At 31.7% G+C, this 20,508-nt stretch overlaps 1 protein-coding gene across 1 annotated transcript; it reads right to left on the bottom strand.

Moving 5' to 3' along the window:
• Window positions 1-2,528: 2,528 nt before the first annotated feature.
• LOC111703547 (uncharacterized) lies at window positions 2,529-20,055 on the bottom strand. Its single transcript, XM_023475518.1, has 12 exons — window positions 18,576-20,055; window positions 17,210-17,402; window positions 15,802-15,849; window positions 14,537-14,626; window positions 14,329-14,365; window positions 12,458-12,858; window positions 11,950-12,095; window positions 9,286-9,375; window positions 7,053-7,099; window positions 6,123-6,202; window positions 4,051-4,108; window positions 2,529-2,869 (listed from the first exon to the last, which is right to left on the bottom strand). Exons 1-11 carry the CDS (start codon window positions 19,015-19,017, stop codon window positions 4,072-4,074), a joined length of 1,611 nt encoding a protein of 536 aa, XP_023331286.1. The 5' UTR covers window positions 19,018-20,055; the 3' UTR covers window positions 2,529-2,869; window positions 4,051-4,071.
• Window positions 20,056-20,508: the final 453 nt, after the last annotated feature.

Here is a 20,508-nt window from a genome sequence, read left to right on the forward strand (position 1 = left end):
TACAGTCCCTTTAAATGTATAATTTCATCTACAGTCCCATTACATGTATAATTTCATCTACAGTCCCTATAAATGTATAATTTCAGCTACAGTCCCTTCAAATGTATAATTTCAACTACAGTCCCTTTAAATGTATAATTTCATTAACAGTCCCTTTAAATGTATAATTTCATCTACAGTCCCTTTAAATGTATAATTTCATCTACAGTCCCTTTAAATGTATAATTTCATCTACAGTCCCTAAGCTGAAATTATTTGTTACGCCGAAAGAAAGACATTTGGAGAAATATTTCTGGAGTAAACTTAGTTCGTTATGCGGTAATCTTAGATTAAATAATTATAAATACAAAAAAGGTAACGCTCAAATCAAAGATTGTAAAAGATGAAATGATAAACCTCTTATCCTGCTTTTTGTCGAAAACTTAAAACATGACATAAGTTTAAATTCTGTAACACTCTGGCTCATTACTGTACAAAGGAGGCTCTAATGCTGCATAGCGGAGGCTCATGGCGGCCGGGGGTTACCCCCCTCATCGTAACAGATTTGCATACAATTAAACCATATCACATAAACTATGTATTATTGGCTTTTAATCAAATAAATACAAGCTCATTTCTAAACAGTACAAATCTTCAACTAATCATAACATTTACAACTTGACAGGCTTGGTTAACAAATATAGGATGGGGCTAAAAAAACGTTTTGACGCAAGACTTTCCTCTTTACAATGACTCCATTACAAAGTACTAAATATCCTTGTAACAGCGCTTGGCCCCATAAATCTGTCCTAGCCACGGCGCTCGGCTCGGACAAGAAAATTTCTTTAAAAAATGATGTGCTTGAAATGTTTTGGCTTGACACTAGGATTTGCAGCTAAAAGGAAAAATCGTTTCGAAAAAATTTCGCATTTTTCGCGAAAATTTTCGCATTTGTTCGCATTTTCGAAAATTTTCGAAAAAAATTGTCAGCAAAAACTTTTGCATTTGTTCGCATATGCGAAAATTTTCGCTTTTTTAAAGAAATTTTACTTCAGTCTGTTTCGCGAAAAAATGCGGAAATTCAGAATTTAGAAATAAAAATGCAAATTATTTGCTAACATTCATCAAAAAAGATAAAATACAGATTCAACAATCAAAACGAAAATTTGCGAAATTGGAATTTTTCGGGGACATTTTTTTCGTGAAATTCTGCTTCATTTCCGCGGTAAAATGCAAAATTTTGTGAAAAAAGAACAAAAATTTTCGCATTTTTTCGCGAAACGTTTCGTTCGCTGAAAACCATACTTGACACAAAACTTGTCATGGGAAAACATTTTTGTGAGAATATTTTTAAAATGTTATTTCTCTCAATATCCATATAAAGTCATGATCAAGTTTTAGTCAGCATTTACAGGGTTATCCACAAAATAAAAGACTTTTTAATGACGACATGCAAATTGGATTTAATAATCTCAAATTTGAATAATTTACAGTTTTTCTTCTGAAGTTTTGCATCTGCATTGATTATAATCTTTATAATAAAAGTATTCAAGGTTGGACAAAAAATGAAATAAGTTTACAATTGCATATTGGACTACTATCTAAGATAAAATACTGATACATTCATAAAGGGACTGTAAGCGTAATTTCAAGTGACCGTCCATGCAAAGATTACAATGCCCGATTTTCGAAATTAACCTTGAAACTTTAATTTGATTAAAACTGTGGAAGATACCATAGTTTTCTGACTCGAAAACTGTTTATTTCTGTATGTTTCTCTGATGCTTCTTATCAGCAAGAAATGCGCAGGACACTTTTGCAAATAATTATGTTTAATGAAACAAAAACAATCATATTTAGTTTAAACTTTTTTATGGGTACCGTTGTGAATCAGACGTTGCCATCTTTGCAGAAACGATCACTTGAAAATACGCTTTACAGTTCCTTTTATTCTTAGTGGAAAACCCTGTAACTCGAATGTTACATTGCTATGTAATATTAACTTCAAAGGATAACAATCATTTTTAAAATCATTTTTTCTATATTTAACGATGATAACTTGTATAATTATTTACTTCTGGGCTTTGGCTTTCTAACACATTATGTGGACGACAAGGTAGAATTTATTACTTCATTTAGTTGGTATTATTTGACTGGAAAAATACAATTATTATTTTTGTCAGTTTTCATATAAAATACACATGGTATATATCAACTAAAGAGGTTTTTGGTTGATACATAATTTGGCCTAGGAGTTTTGGTTCAAAATGCCAAAATATGTGACATTGGACTGAAAAGTACGGCACAGCTTTAAAAATTGCTTAGCTTAGGTCCAAAAAAACTAACAAATTTAAATATATGAATTCTGATGAAAAGTATTTTTTAGGCAAAATTGCAAATGCATAACTGGGCCACCTTGATTATTACTTTAAACATGTTTATACATGTTTTATACACACTGAGCTGAAAACTTTAGAATGGTGGATATCAGGATTAAGGCTTAAACCGCTCTTTTTCTTAATATCCAGTTTAAATATTGCTTGTTCTCCACGTAAATTTAAACTCCAGAGAAGCAAAATGATCAGACAATTGGATATTTCATTCTAAAGTTTTCAGCTCTGATCATACTAATTACAAATGGTAAATAAAGCAGTCTTCTAGAAGGAATTAATCTCTGAATGTGTCTGCTGAGTTTGTTTTTGGAGTGGCAAATTCTTGAAAATTTAAGAGAAATCAGTAAGCTATTATTTTGAAAGTACATATTTTTTCTTTTTCTTTCAATACACTTTATAATAATGCTTCATATAAAGCTGACTTTGATTGTTTGATTTGGAGTTTTCAGATCTTTAAGCATCAGCTACCGTTCTCAATTCAAAATCCAGTCTACAATCTGAAATTAGCATAAAATATGACTCCTGAGTAAAAAATAGGAATTGTATTGTTACTCACAAATCTAAAAAAATGTTGTTTAGATTTAAAAAAAAAAGCTGCAAAATATCTTTTCAAATTTTATTTCTATTTCTTCATTAAAAGGATATTCCTAAGTTTCCTATGCTATATATATACTTTGCTTATCTGTCTATCAGAATGTTTGTTTCCAACATTAACGTTAAAACGGCTGAACCGATCTGACCTTGCACATGCACATGACCCCAAGGAAGGTTTATGGATGTTCAGAAGAACAAAACTATATCTCCAAAAAAATTTTATTTACGAAAAAAAATTTAAACCCACGAAAAAATTTACTTAAATCCGCGAAATTTTGTTTGTTTTAGTTTTATATTGTACACACAAAGAAGATGCTGACAGATAATTCACAATTAAAAGTTAAATATTAAATGTTTTTAATCATAACTCCTTTTATTGATAAACTATTGAGACAAAAACCATGCTTTAAAATCATATTTACGTGTAAACGAGGTCACAAAGTCCTACCAGTAATATATAACTTTAACCTGCTCCTTCTGTGTAGGTCAGTGTGAAACTTGAACCAAGAATAAAATGTTCATGTTGCCCGAAAAAGCTTTTTTCTTTCAAAACATGATTCCAGTGTAATAAAAGGTCTATGCAACTTTATATTTTTGTTGACATTGATAAAAGATATTTTGAAACTTGATTTCAAGCTTCGTGCATTTCAATATAATTTTCAATGGAAAATGTTCAAAATATATTTTCAATTTCAAAATAAATGAATAAATCCAGATTTTTTGGTTTATTATAAAAACAGTAGAATATCACCAAAAAGTCTTGATTTTCTATCTATTTTGGTCTGAAATGCCCGCATGTAATTTTGTGTTTTGTTTAAATATATTAAAACTTTAAAACTAATTCTTAACCAGTAAAACTCTCAATTTCTCGAATTCACTCGAATTCACTCAAATTTCACTCACATTTCTTTATTATTTACTTTTTACCTGTAGCGTATTCAACAACTTGTCAAGGGGGTGGGCTTAACATTTTTTTTCTGTGAAGGGGGGGGGGCTCAGCACCTAGCGGGGCCCCCAAACCCCCTGAAAACTATAGACATCACTTACCAAGTACCAAGTACCTGAATACGCCGCTGCTTATTACCTGTGGTATATATTGGTACTGTTAGCCCAATGGAGTTTTACTCAACGACATGTTCATTCTAAAAAAAAAAGTTTTAAAACAATTTCAAAAATCGAGATTATTTTCAGTAAATCTTTTTTTCAACACACGTTTCCATGTAAACGTTTATCTAGATCTTGAAGAAACCTTTTTTTCAACACACGTTTCCATGTAGACGTTTATCTAGATCTAACACACGTTTCCATGTAAACGTTTATCTAGATCTTGAAGAAACCTTTTTTTCAACACACGTTTCCATGTAGACGTTTATCTAGATCTTGAAGAAACCTTTTTTTCAACACATGTTTCCATGTAGACGTTTATCTAGATCTTGAAGAAACCTTTTTTCAACACACGTTTCCATGTAGACGTTTATCTAGATCTTGAAGAAACCTTTTTTTATGGTGTTGGTATTAGTATTGGTGTTTATAGTCTACGGCATTAAAAAGCATCTTTATCATTATTTGATTATCATTGATTATCTTAAATTGTTTAATTTCTATTTATTCTCCCAATCATGAAAAAATGGTTCCTAGATAGAATGAGAAAACAAACTCTATAGAATTCTACAGAAAGTCCAATACTCTAATTTTATTTCCTATCTCTTCGGCTTCATTATCTATCTATCTATTTATCTATCTATCTATAAATATCTATTTATCTATATATATAAAGTAGTAATCTCTGTTTGCATGTATTTCCGATCATTACTCATGAACACCTGGACCGGTTTATCTTTAGTTTTGATTGGAGAATGTTCTCAGCATGTTTGAAACTTCTAAATTCTTGGGTTGAATTTTTTAGACAAAGTTTAATTAACAAGCAAAGCTTGAATCCTAAGCTAGTTAATATCTATAGATAGCAGTGATATCTGTTTGTCTCTCCGATCCTAACTCATGAACCACGCGCCCTTTAAATTAATCCCCTTACTCCTGTACTCGTATACTAAAGGATTTGTTAAACTCTTACAAAAATAGATTTTTAATATTGTTTTGTCCAAATTAATTTGAAGATTTATAATTTGATTTTAAAATAGAAATGGAAATTCAAAGCCTAAGCTGACAAAATTATCCAAAAATATTCTTGCCAATTTTAAAAATGCTATTCACGATTAAACGGTCTAAATTTAGAAAATTGAGAAAATTGAGAAAATTAAACAAATTGAACAAATTGAACAAATTGAACAAATTGAACAAATGGAAAGGAATTAAACAATAATTATAGAAATATATAGAAAAGTAAAGTCATTAAAAATCTATACAGTAATTACCAGAAAATTTTGAAATAGGAAGACGACTTTTAGAGTCAATTTATGAATTTAGATAGTTCAATTGAGTTACAGCATCTGAGCGGTGTAAGCAGACTCATTTCACTTAAAAAGTGATTTTATAAGTATCTACTAAAGATATTTGCTTTTTAACAACATCGAATGCACCTAGGTATTGCTATAATTCCTATTCCATTTTTTTCTGGTTCTCCATGTGCTTTATACTAAAAATGCCAATATTTTTGGAAACATTTGTTACTTATTACCCGACCGAACGAACATAACGAATTTGTGTTCAAGTATTGAATCTGATTTCGACATTAAAATAACGGTGTTCGTTACTTTCCCAAGGCATTAATTCCCGAGGGCGACTTCCTATGAGACAATTTCCCAAGTGGCAACTTCCCAAGCTGGAACTTCCCAAAGATTAGGTTAGTCCCTCTGAGGCGCCGGTGGCTGTAATGGCGGCTGAGCGCTGCGGTAGGATGGGCTAGGGGGCCGAGCGCTGCGGTGATATTATGCTGGGGCCTAGCGCTGCGGCTAGGACAGACTTGGGAAGTTGTCGTTTGGGAAGCTGTACATACAGTTAGGAAGTTGGCACTTGGGGAAATACCTTTGGTAAGTTCGCACTTGGGAAAAATCCATTGGGAAAGTACATAACATCCAAATAACAAATATTGATTGCATGAAAATCAATATTCTGAAGCTACGTATGCAATTACCACTTGAAAAAGGGAGGCGCAAAGCTCTCTAAAAGCCTTGTGATATAAAACATAAGAATGCCTACCTATTAGAATTAGAATTCTCAATATTTCTTTCTTTCATCATAGAATAGTTGCTGACTGCTGAATAGTTGCCAGGCTCGTACTAAACAACATAAATACATTATTATTCAAAATAAATAAAAGGAAATGATACGTTGCCTCAAACTCTGATTTTCTAATCCTTTATCTTTGCAACCCGATTTCGTAGATATTTCAAATGAAATCTGTTAGATCAATTTAGTAAAGTTTGAAATATTAAAGGTTTACACCAGCAGGTTTAAAATAAAAAGAGATTAGAAAATTTGAGTTTGTGACTCAATTCCTCTACTTCACATACATAAGTGAAATTGATTATTTCTCCTAATAAAAAAGGCAAAACCAAATCACATGGTCTCTCTTTGGTCTTTACATGTTTTGTAATTTTTATTAAATAATGGAACTAAATAACCATGTCCGGAGAAGCACCACCTCTTTTTAAAAAAATAGCGACATTTATTCTCAATAAAAATATCATTGATGTAATGAATATAAAAAATCGTACTTTCATAATAACTTGAAATGCAGTGTAGATGAACAAAAGAAAGCAGATGTTATGCCAAAGTAAAACAGGGGTGTATATTTTCTCGAAAAATTATTTATTTCCCCCCCCCCCCTTTGAAAATAATTTTTCCCAAGAATTTACTTTTTTGAGGCTTTTATTTGCTGAAAAAAAAGATTTTTACGGGAAAATAAATTAATTTTTGTGTTTTAAGAAACAAAAATTATGAAAAAAACGTGCCTTTCGATGTTCGATTTTTCATTCCCCCCCCATCCCCCTAATCATGGAAAATCATTTTTTCCTTTGGGGGGTTGGTGGGGGGGGGGGGGAATTCTGAAAAATATAAACCCCTGTAAGTAAAGAGAAAAACTAGGTTTTATCAAGATGAAAAACATTAAGTTTAAAATGAAATTACCTCTGTAGAGTTGAATTCAGTTGAAGTTTGGTTCAACTTTTCTCTTACTAAAACAAACAAACAACATTTAATTTAAAGAAAATTTGAAAGATTTTAGGAGTTTAAAAAATCCAACTTTAGAAGAATGGAAATAAAGCATGATACATGTGACACAACATTATACTTTAACTAGATCACTTATTATTTGGTACGGTTTAGTAATTTTATTTATGTATATTTAAAACTAATTTTTATATTTCTTAATAAGATATTTTTATTATATATCTACTTATTCAAAAATGATACAGGTTTTGATCTTTTTATTGTTAGATGGCGATTGCAAAAGAAGAATTATCTCTTACAATGGAAGACAATTTCTGAGATACTAAGAACTATAACGGAATTAACAGCGTAACTCTAACTCTGAATGGATTGAGTGAAGTCCTAAAAACTAGATAGATAGACAGACTTTAATGAATAAATTGATAGGCTAGTTTTGTAACTTAGAAACGAACACTCTAAGATTATATTTTCACAATTGTTAGAAAGGCCTAAGGTTGTATAAATATACGAATTAGAAAATGGTTAAAATTTTATTTCCATTTTAGCTGGAAAAAACGTCCATTTGTCTGCATTTTTTCATAATACTTAACTCAAGTTATAGACCCAAGTTTCAAAAGAAAGAATAAATGTCCATCTCCTATATCCAGTATATGAGAGCTGGTTGGGAGAAAGTAAATAGAAAAACACTTTTGATTTCAGATATTTGTTTTCTCAACATATTGAATATCTGTATACAGAGTCTGGGATTCATTGAAGTACTGTCGGAGGCCCCCCCCTGTCATATCATTAGATGTCCCCATTGGAGAGGAGAACTTTAAATCTGTGACCCTCGAATATTATCATTTTGGGTCTGTGCATACTACACAATTGGTATTTATTATCATTGAACTACTTAAAATCATAACTTGAGCCCAACAGTCGTCTTTATATTCCACAGTTTAATGAGTCTCACTCTCACTGTATTAAAATACTTTTATTATTTTCTAGGGAGACTATCGCATAAAAAATGGGTGTCATCGATGAAAACTTTGAGGGGCTTCATTGAAAATCTGGGGGTCTCCGATGAGAGAGATGAGATCTCTCATACGGAAAAGAAAGAAATTACGTTCTACACTGCAAACCAAGATGTAAACGCTCTCACACAAAAATTGACCAGTATTTTGCCAATAACTCATTTTAAACTTAAGCTAGAAACAAGTGCATTGCATTTTTAAAATGTATATATCTAGGGCTACAAAAAAGCATAATTAAGCTGGTGAGGTAAACCAAATTCCTAGGCGTTGCGACATTTTAAAATCGAGGATATATAAAATTTGATAACTGTAAGTTTCAGAATTGTCTAAATCTCAGTGTCTGTTTAATGTAAAGGGATTTTAATATTAATTTTTATTTAAATATATATTGTTTATATATGTATATATAAATATATTTTTATAAAAATTCTCTTCGCTCATATATATTTGTTTGTATATATGTTAGCTATAGCTGGCCAAACGGCTCGCCCGAATGGGCTGAAGTTTGTTGAGGGAATCCAAAGAATATATAGTCTAAAAAATGTCGACATTTTTAAAAACTATTTCAAATTTTTTTAATATTTAAAAACTAAATTTTCCACGGGCAACGCAGGACACTTTAGATTAGTTTATATATATATTATAAAATTTTATTTTGGTTGAGGGTTCTGTAGTCTGAATTATTAAAGACCAATCCCAGTCTAATCTAAACTCTTCTAAACCATCTCAGACAAAACTTGGACAGTTTTATTGAAAGATATAATGTCCTACATTAGAACCACACTCACACAATAAATAAAGTTTACTAACCCTTGCAAAATAATAACTTTATATTTGATATATTTTTTAATAAAATTTTACTTTTAAAAGATAAAAGCAAAATTGAAAGGTTCTCATTTTCAGATTTCTTTATATTGCAAAATATGCAAAAAAGAATATTCTTGCTAAAAATACGTCAAGATATTAAATAATGGAAAGTCATATTTAATTGAGTGATTTAATATGAAGAATATGAATTTCTGACATCGTTAAGGATTTTGAGTGTCTGAATGAGTGTTATTTTCTAAAAAATTAACATAAAAAGTCCCCCCCCCCCTCCCTTGAAATACCCGATTACTTATTTTACTTTAATTTAAGATTTAATTTTAAAATCCCTTAAAAGCAAGTTGTGAACTCACCAAATACTCGTTCTATTACTGGAGACATGAGAAAGGATAAAGTTACTAAAGAAGCTGCTAGGAGCAGGAAGGTTAGAGCTCCACTTGTTACTGGATTAATTCCCTACACTGTTAAATATAGTTCAACTACCCCTCTACACTACCTGATGGTTCCTTTTGTTAGTGTGTATTATTAAACTAAAACGCTTCATCCCAGGATTCATCCCCCATGGGTCTATAGTCCTGGACTAATCAAATACATCCCCCTGGGTCCATATTCTTGGACTAATCAAATAATACCCCATGGGTCTATAATTCTGGACTAATCAAATACATCCCTCCTGGGTTCATAGTCCTGGACTAACCAAATACAGCCCCCCGGGTCCATATTCCTGGACTAATAAAATACATCCCTCCTGGGTCCTTTAGTCATGGACTAATCAAATACATCCCTCCTGGGTCTATATTCCTGGACTAATCAAATACATCCCGCCTGGGTCCATAGTCCTGGACTAATCAAATACATCCCTCCTGGGTCCATATTCCTGGACTAATCAAATACATCTCTCCTGGGTCCATATTCCTGGAAATACATCCCTCCTGGGTTCATATTCCTGGACTAATCAAATACATCTCTCCTGGGTCCATATTCCTGGACTAATCAAATACATCCCCCCTGGGTCCATAGTCCTGGACTAATCAAATACATCCCTCCTGGGTCCATAGTCCTGGACTAATCAAATACATCCCTCCTGGGTCCATAGTCCTGGACTAATCAAATACATCCCTCCTGGGTCCATATTCCTGGACTAATCAAATACATCCCTCCTGGGTCCATAGTCCTGGACTAATCAAATACATCCCTCATGGGTCCATAGTCCTGGACTAATCAAATACATCCCTCCTGGGTCCATATTCCTGGACTAATCAAATACATCCCTCATGGGTCCATAGTCCTGGAATAATCAAATACATCCCTCATGGGTCCATAGTCCTGGACTAATGAAATACATCCCTCATGGGTCCATAGTCCTGGACTAATGAAATACATCCCTCCTGGGTCTATAGTCCTAGACTAATCAAATACATCCCTCCCGGGTCTATAGTCCTAGGCTAATCAAATACATCCTCCTGGGTCCATAGTCCTGGACTAACCAAATACATCCCTCCTGGGTTCATATTCTTGGACTAATCAAATACATCCCTACTGGGTCTATAGTCCTAGACTAATCAAATACATCCCTCCTGGGTCCATAGTCCTGGACTAATCAAATACATCCCTCCCGGGTCTATAGTCCTAGACTAATCAAATACATCCCTCATGGGTCCATAGTCCTGGACTAATGAAATACATCCCTCCTGGGTCTATAGTCCTGGACTAATCAAATACATCCCTCATGGGTCCATAGTCCTGGACTAATCAAATATATCCCTCATGGGTCCATAGTCCTGGACTAATGAAATACATCCCTCCTGGGTTCATATTCTTGGACTAATCAAATACATCCCTCCTGGATCTATAGTCCTAGACTAATCAAATAATCCCTCCTGGGTCTATAGTCCTGGACTAATCAAATATATCCCTCCCGGGTCTATAGTCCTGGACTAATCAAATACATCCCTCCCGGGTCTATAGTCCTGGACTAATCAAATACATCCCTCCAGGGTCTATAGTCCTGGACTAATCAAATACATCCCTCCTGGGTCCATAGTCCTGGACTTATCAAATACATCCCTCCTGGGTCTATAGTCCTGGACTTATCAAATACATCCCTCCTGGGACTATAGTCCTGGACTAATCAATTAATAATGAACTCGATTAAGAGTTTGTTTGCCTATTTCTCTGAAACTAACATCAAAGTTTAGTATAAACTATAAAGGAAGGAAAATTAAATATTGATTTTTAATTTCAATATGCCTATATCCCTACTCCCCTAGTCTCTAGATTTTCTATCCAAACTTCGAGAAATCTCCTAAGATAATCGTTTCTAAATCTTCTAAATCATGAATGAAAATAAATGGAAGAGGTGGGGGGGTAAATATCGACATTTTCCTTAAGAAAGTGAGAAAAAATTCACTGTTAACAACATGAAATACACAACAGCTTGGTAAAATGTCGTCTTCCTTTTCCACGATAATATGGGTCATATATTCTTGGCAACCTTTGTTATCAACTAAAGATTATTTTTATGATATTTCTAATCATGGCTCCATCATTACTTTGTAATCTTTATAGCGTGCTTGACAGCATATTGTGATTTTGATTATAATTATAGTTAATTTATATAAATAAGAGAAATTTAAATTATATAAAAATGGGGGCCGNTTTAGTATGAAACAGATACCATAATATTTTGGTAATTCTTCAAAATTTCTACTTAAATCCAAATTATTGTTCAATAATTTAGGATTGGATTTAATCAAGCGTACTAATCCTTTATAATTTGTTTCAAGCATCTCAATTTTCCATTTTCTTTAACAATTTTCCTGATAAGAAATCCGCAAATTGCCTTTGATTATGCTGTTGAATACAGCAACTAATGCGGGCCTGAACTCTGAAGTACTTCAAAGCTATTCTAAATCTTGGAAACCAAAGAGAATATATTCTCTTAAATGATTCTATATTCAGAATATTCTGAATATTTCCCTCTGTATATTATATCATCAACAGTGGTAGAATTTTTCCTATAAAAGTAGCAATTTGTCTTTTCTCCTCTTCTTTAGGAGATAATTCGTAAGCATTGATTGATGCTAGTTCAAGGGATAGAGAGGTGGGTCGAGGTATAGTTTCAGATAATCCAGTTAGATCTAGACTGGACTGCTTTTCCCCACTGTAATATTTATTTTGAAAACTTTAAAAATATATAAATTTTTAACCAATTTTTTAAAAATTTTCTTCAATGTTCTTTTTTAACAATTTCCTGTTTTTCCTTTAAACATTTCCCCCACACCTTTTCAATTAAATAAGTTGAAAGGGTAATGTTGTGAATTAGGCAAATCTCTCATTTTTTTTTAAATGTAGGGTCACAAAAATTCTCAAATTAAGTTTGTAAGATTTTTTAATTTTCTAGCCCGGCACTAAGCCCCCCTCAGAGTTATATTATAACCTCATAAAACTTGAACCTAGACAAAGGGCATTGTAATAAAGTATTTGTATCAAGGAATGATGCAACTAAAGTTTTCAAATAATTTCCTAAAGAACCGGCTGTCATTGGCAACATCCTCTTCATCCCTAAGAGAGCTTGGATTTAAAGAAACCGATTTCCCGATTAAACCCAGTTTCTGTCTCCTCGTATACCCTGATGGAGATAATCCTCGCCGTGAGCCTCTGCCTCCCCGTCTCCCGTCCTCTGAGAGAAGGACATAAGAACCTCTCCTACTTGAGCTGAGAAGTTGAGAGACACTGATATCCTGAGTCGAAACAACACAATCCATCCGTCGTATTTTAGAACCAGGAGACTCTGCTGGCAGATAAAAGGAGGTTGTAGAGCAAGCTCTTCTCCTTCCACTATCAAGAGAATTAAGAGCTTGATGCTGTTCTCGTTTCCAGGACTCAACCACACCTTCAGTAGGCCAGATGTAGTTAGAGTAAATCTATAAAACAAAACCGTACATTAATTAACAATAACAGATAGGACACTAGATGTCGTCTTTTCAAGATTTATTCAACGCTGCCTGCGCGGTACTTTTGCAGAGAAACCGCAAATGGAAATACCGGTTTAAAAAAAAAAAAAAACATGAATATCTAATTCATGATCAGACAAAGCTATAAAGGGTTCCGCTGTAAATTGGGTATTACCATTTTTACTTAAAATTACGCTTACATTCCCTAAAATATGCTTTTCTGAATTAGTAAAATTGAACAGTATTTTCTTTTCTCTATCCCCCCCTCCACCCCACGCTCACATAATCCAATTAGTTCTAATAGAACCATCTACTTTTAAAACCTGACATTTTCTATTTCAAACAAAACTAATTAAAACAAACAATTTCACATTTAGGTCACAAAGGTCACATTTATTTTAAATAAATCGATTTGGTGTATCCCCTAAATAAAGATTTATCCCTTGATGTAGCTTGTGAAATTTTAACAAAATAAGAAAAACAAAATTTATTCCATATTTAGTGAACCCTGATTTAAAGAGTTCCATGCCCGTATCACAACGGAGCCCTTATCTGAGCAACAATGTTGAAGATATCTTCGTTTTTCTATTCAACACTTTTGCATTCTGTAAATGTTACCGGCATTCTGTAAAAGTGACCGGCAGTTTATTCTGTAAGGTAGTTGAACTGGGAAGGAAGTATTGTGGAGAATTTTTTTTTTTTGATTCATTTGCGGCATATTAAACGTTTAAATGCTGTAAAATTATTAAGTTTAAGCGCAAAGTCAACTTTAAAAATAATCCATTTGTGTGGTTACGTATTGAAAATATATTTTTTTAAATTATGAAAAAATGACGACAAAAATGTAACAGAAATTCTGAAAGTAACTAATTATTTGTTTAGAATAGAATATAAAAATTAATTCTTTTCATCGAAAAAAGTAATCTTATTCAGTTATTAGTTTCTGTAATCTCTCATTTTTCGCAAACATTTTCTGTAGATTTTCTAGAATTTTTATTGAAAAGACGACAATTGAAGAATTTGCAGATACATGAGAACAAATTCATTTATAGAAAATTAGAAATTCAATATAATGATAAAAAGATTAATTGATTCTAACATTGAGTTTTTGACATATATCTATTGAGAGATATTGGTTCCTAAACATCCAATGAGTTTACTGAGGAATTTTTGATACTTTTTTCGTCGTCGTTATTTAATAACTTTTAAAAAATTGATTCTCAAAACGTAACCCCCCAAATTGATAATTTTGAACGTCGACTTATACATAACTAAGACAATTTATATGTCTCAAATAAATCCTGAAAAGTTTCTCTGCAATACTACATTCTCAGTTCAACTACCATAGATTGCCGGCCACTCCCTTTAAATCCACTTTTATAGAAAACCAACAAATATAATTTCATTCCGTAATTTATAAAAAAGAAATTTAAGACGAACCTGATGATCCGGACTATTTACTTGTCTTTGTATTTGTCTGATGTAACAAAGAATATAAAAATATTTTGCAAAAAAGTAGAAAAAGTTACAGTTGTTGAAATACAACTTCACGTTGACGTTAATTCAATTCAAATCGAAGTAAACGTGAAATTGAAAATCCTTTTAATTTCCAAGTTTGTCTCTGAATGTAAAACTTTTATATTCTTTCCTCAAAATCTTCTGAATTTTTAATCCTTCTTTTATTTCAGTTTCTGGCACCATTGACTCGTCAGCTGTTGCCAGACATGTATAGCTTATTCTGTCAAAGAGAATGGTCATTTTATTTCACTAAATTTTTATTTCCATTTTTGTATATTTGAAACACAACTTAGCCCTTCTTAAAGATCAGTGTCACTTAGAGCCAGAATGCTAGCTACAGTCTTTAAGAGAAGAAATCATAGGCACAGAAAACGAGATACTTTAAAATTCTTAGACATTTTCCGTACATTGACTTTAAAATATTAGTACAATAGTTGTGATATTTATTTATCTTTTCTACTTAATATCGAAATCAAACATATTTTTGTTTAAATCCACAAAAGTTACTTTTACAAGAGTCATTTTGTGTTTCATCGTCCAGGTACATTTTAAAACGGCCAAAACAAAATTTTGATTCAAGCTCATAAATTTTTAAGTCATAAATTACTAAATTGGACAAAATAAACATCCTGAGACCAGATTTAATGAAAAGAGAAACGGCTGAACTACTTAGATTGAACCACTTATTTTTATCTTAATTAGGCTTAGAAGAGAACTGGTTGAATTGGCTAGTACATGGTTAAACTACTTCTCACTATTCATAAAAATAAAAATAAAAAATAAAAATAAAAATAACAAAAAAAATAATAAATTTTCATTGTTTCATAAAATATATATGTGTATTTCAATATCTATACTTTTTTTGCTGTATCATAAAAATCTACTATTTTACTTTTGTGTACGAAATAAATCTATAAATAATAATAATATTTCTAATTATAAATGTAAAATGTGTAAAATGTCAGATTTAAATAAACTAAAATAATAATTCCGGTGCTAAATTTAAAATGTGTAATATGTCAGATTTCAATAAACTAGAATAATAATTCCTTTGATAAATGTAAAATGTGTAAAATGTCAGACTTAAATAAACTAAAATAATAATTCCATTGATAAATGTAAAATGTGTAAAATGTCAGACTTAAATAAACTAAAATAATAATTCCTTTGATAAATGTAAAATGTGTAAAATGTCAGATTTAAATAAACTAAAATAATAATTCCGGTGCTAAATATAAAATGTGTAAAATGTCAGATTTAGATAAACTAAAATAATAATTCCGTTGATAAATGTAAAATGTGTAAACTGTCAGATTTAAATAAACTAAAACAATAATTCCGTTGATAAATGTAAAATGTGTAAAATGTCAGATTTAAATAAACTAGAATAACTACCTAGCATCATCTTTACACCTAGTCTGTGTAGGGACTGGACTCAAACATCTAAACTTGTATATTCTTCAAATATAGTTTCTTGCTTTCAAGATTTTTTTAACGTAAACTAAATGACATTCAGAACTATTTTAAGGGTGACTGATTTGTGAATTTCACAATCGTCCATACGGTTAATAATTGATGATTTAATGTCGGAGAAATTACCATATAGGCCTCAAAATTTTCTTGAAAATTATATGCTGAATTCAAATCTTAAAAGCGCTTTAAAAAATTGAAATTTGAATGAATGAGAGCCAGAAAACTCATACAGTTCATATTTGATCAGACAAAGCTTTTGAGAGTACCATTGTGAATCCTGTGGCTGTATTGCGTATAAATACAATTGCGTAGATTTTGTAAATCCTGNAAACTACAATGTAGACTTAAATTGAATTTCTCCTGTGAACATTTTTCTCTACATATTCAGTGTAAAAGAGGTAGCAAGTCAGAAACTGGAAATGTAATTATAAACTAAAACAAGAAAAATAGTTTTAAATTTGTATATTTTATACAGTTGAAGATACTTAACATCTAAATGACACATTATATTACACTTTTGGAATAACGGCTTAAACTTTTTATTTATTTTCTACAATATTTTCTACCATATTTTCTACCATATTTTTATGATCTTCAAATCTGAGTTCAAAATAAAATGTTCAGGAAATAAAAAATATATATATTTCATCTTTTTCTGTCATCGAATTTAGACTTTAAGAAATGAATGAATAAATTTTCTTTTTCTTTTTTTTAGAATTTAATTTTATACAAAAAAGAGCTAATATCTGAAACCTTTTAATTTAGCATTATTTATTTTCTCTTCTATCTAAATATATAAGAAAAATGTTCATACACAGAAGTTGGTGTAAACTTGTTTATTGGTTAGAATGGGAAAATATTTTGAAAACTATATTTTTTATAACAATAGCTAATCAGAAAAAGTAGTTTCATTTGCACTCCACTCTAAAAAGTGCATGATCCGTGCCGGTACAATACGTATTGTATATGCATTCAGTTGTACTGTCCAGTCTGATTACCCAAACAAATTCAGCCTGGAAACCCAGTGTTTGAAAACTAAAATTAAAATGGAATAGGAATTACCGGCTTGAGAATCCTGATTTAACCGGTTACTCATAGCTACATCCGCCATTTACCCGCACTTTGTCTTAAATTAAGATTTTAACTATTTTTAGTGGATCCATTCAACTTAATATCTCAACATCAAACTAAGAACATTTCTGTGATTCTCCCGAGTTCTCAAATTAAAATATGAGGCAAATTGGTAAAGGGGTTCAAGAGTTATGATCGGACATACAAACAGAAATTACAACTTTAATTATATAGATGATAACAAGAATATATTATGTCCCTGTCTGGTACAGCAACACTGGCTCCTCTTGTCAACTTGTATTTTGATGCTAGATTAGATTTAACTGGTGATGAACTAGTGGACTGAGAGGGGATAGGTTTCCCAGCCTTTACAAATATGGAAGCCTCGGGTGCAGGAGATATTATTTCAAGTCCAGATATATCTCGAGAGGGAGGTCCCCTGGGAGAAGGACCTGAATACCATTTAATCATGCAATCTACAGGGTGTTGCAAAAAACCTTATCATAAATAAAAAAATCTTATATTTTTGATCATGAATAATTGTATTCCACTTACGTTCCAGACCCAGTTCCAAGGTTGTATAATAATTGTTGCTAACTTTTGATGTGATCCAATGTACTGAAAATATCGTCTTCCTAACATAGATAGATAAATCCGTATAGGACTTCATTGAAGACGACATGTCCCGTACATTGGAGCGCATTGAGAGTAAGCTATCTTATCATAAAACCTTGCCCAGGTCAGATAACAAGAACAAAATTGAACTCTTGCCATAAACTCAATTTTTTTAATCCCTTTGACCTTGCAAACCTTTGATATTTCAAACTTTTACTATTTGGCATAAACAGTTTGAAATATCATAGGTCTGCGACATATCAAGTACAAAATCATATAAGAATTATAAATTTTGAAGCTCGTAAACATACAACTAAACTGTTTTAATGTCTTCTCTAAATTGCCAAGTTTATTGGGAAACCCTGTAGTACAATGGCCATTCAGCCAATGCACGAATCAGTTTATTTTGCAAACTGCAAAACCTTTACATTTATTTTCCTTAGATTTGCGGTATTGGATGATTTTCTTTAAATCAATTTAAAATGAATTGTAAAGAAATAAAACCTTGAATTTGACTTGATTTTGATACTATTTTCTTCACTCATATATGTTGATAGTTATCAAAGACAAGTGTTCAGTAAACTGTCAATTTTTATTTTTGGTGCAATGGCATTAAATAGCAAATCATGCGACAATTTCTTAATTGAAAAATGTAGAGGAAATAAAAATTCAGTTATTCAGGTAGAGTTGAGTGATTTTTTTTTATAAACAGACTTTATGTCATATTTTCAAATTTATAATCCCTATGTCTGTGCAAACTGCAATGGAGTATACCTGTTTCAAATTAAACTTTTTCATGGTCCTTCAAGAGTTTATGACATTGGGTGGCAAAGATATAAGAATAAAAAATCTTAATTTGTAGGAAAAGGGAGTATTTAAACAATTTCAATTCTCGATATTTCAGAATTTAGAGAGGGGGGATTCCTAACCCCCCCCCCCCTTCTCAGAGGGATAGTTTCAACTTATTAATCAGAAGATCTAGCAGAAAATGCTGTACTAACCAATCTTACCTCTAGAATGCTGTGCAGATCTTCTGGGAGGAGGAGAGGAGAGTTTCCATTGAAAAACAGGTTCATCCATCTCTGTTTCTTGTCTGCTTAATCGCTTAATTCTAGAATGGACTTCTACTGGGCTCGCTAAGTTTACTTTATCAGAGGGTTTTGGGACTATTTCTAGAGAACAAACCTCTGAACCAATGATGGTTTCTGGACTAGAGACATCTAAACCAAGGATGTTTTCTGTACTACAAACCTCTGAACCAATGATGGTTTCTGGACTAGAGACATCTGAACCAAGGATGTTTTCTGTACTACAGACAACTGAACCAATGATGGTTTCTTCACTTTGAGCTGGGTCTAGGGAATTACTTGTACCAACTGATTTTTCTTTTTTCTCCATTACGCTGGTTTTCATTATACAATATGGGTTTATTTCGGTCTCATTGGATAGCATTCTTATCTATATAAAAACTTTAGATCATGCTATGAATTAGTCTCCTCCCCTCTTAAGATTATCATAAAAGTTGAAAATTTGTATTTTTTGACTTATATAGGCCAACATTATGGATGGAGTTCTAAACTTTTTCTAAGAATTTTTTTATCGTAAATATTACAACGTTAAAATTATATTCATCTCTTCTGATGTACTTGTATTAGAACAAAGCTATTCTTAATCCAATTAGAGAATTTAGGCTTTAAAATGATAAATAGATAGATTTGAGCAGAGGACAGATCTCTGGATGGAGAAGGATAAGCAGAAGGATGCTAGAGGATTCTCCACCTGAGCTAAACTGAGAGATGGTTTCGAGGTTTCGCCAGGAGAGGACATGGGCCCAGGTGGGGGGAGGACAAAAGAGAGAATATGTATTTATACCCAAGAGAAAGATAACATGATGAGGTCATAGGGTTATATTAGGGAGTAAGCGGGGTGTAACAAGTGAGTAATAATGAAGTATAAATATTTAATTTTATAAAGTTATTCTAACAATGGAAGAATAAAATAACTAGCATCCAAAACCTTTAAAAAGTTAAATAAAACACAAATGAGGTCACAGATGTGATGTTGTTGGAATATTAGTAAAACTCATATTACAGCCTGCATAAAGAAATAGATTAGGATCTTCTTGCAATCTAATTTGTGCTAATCCTTATATCTTTTTAGACTGATTTTGTAGACCTCTTCATTCAAAACTTTTAATTCTTTTAAAACAAAATATTAAAAATATTGACTATGCCATTTCGACACAGTTGGAATTGACGGAACATAAAAGAATTAATAGTTACTGCACAATAATTTTCAACAAAAACTTGAATAGGTTTTCAGAGGGCAATAATTCTATTTCAAGAAACTGAAACTTAAAGATATTTAAAGTGTAGGTTCAAGTGACCCTCCATGCACATTTGACAATACTCGATTCACAAGCCTATATCTTACAGTGAAACCCTTAATAACGAATGCATCGGAAGAATTTATAAAATGTCGTCTTGACAATTTTTAATGAGTTTTATACAATATTACGTAAATTTCAGTATTTGCGAAAATAAATAAATAGCCATGAATATGCGGGAACAGTTTTAAAGAATTCCATATAATCATTTAATTAAAAACTAACTATCTGCAACATTTCATTATGAGAAAGTGAAGAATACAACATTTGATGAATTCTTTCGATGTATTCTTTATTAAGGGTTTCACTGTAAAAAAATGTGGGGAATTGTAATGGTCTTAAGGTTTGATCGAATGCATATCATTTCAATATGTTTCCCTGCAGTAGAAATACTTTTGTAAAGAACCCCACTATGAAAATGTTTAAAATTAACATTAATATCTATTTAATTCATTTAAATCAGATAAAGCTCTTATAGAGTACCATTGTGAATCGATATTGTCATCTTAGCATAGAGGGTCACTTGAAATTACACTTACAGTCTCTTTAAAGCACTT

Source organism: Eurytemora carolleeae, unplaced genomic scaffold, assembly GCF_000591075.1.
Source record: "Eurytemora carolleeae unplaced genomic scaffold, Eaff_2.0 scaffold100, whole genome shotgun sequence".
NCBI lineage: Eukaryota > Metazoa > Arthropoda > Copepoda > Calanoida > Temoridae > Eurytemora > Eurytemora carolleeae.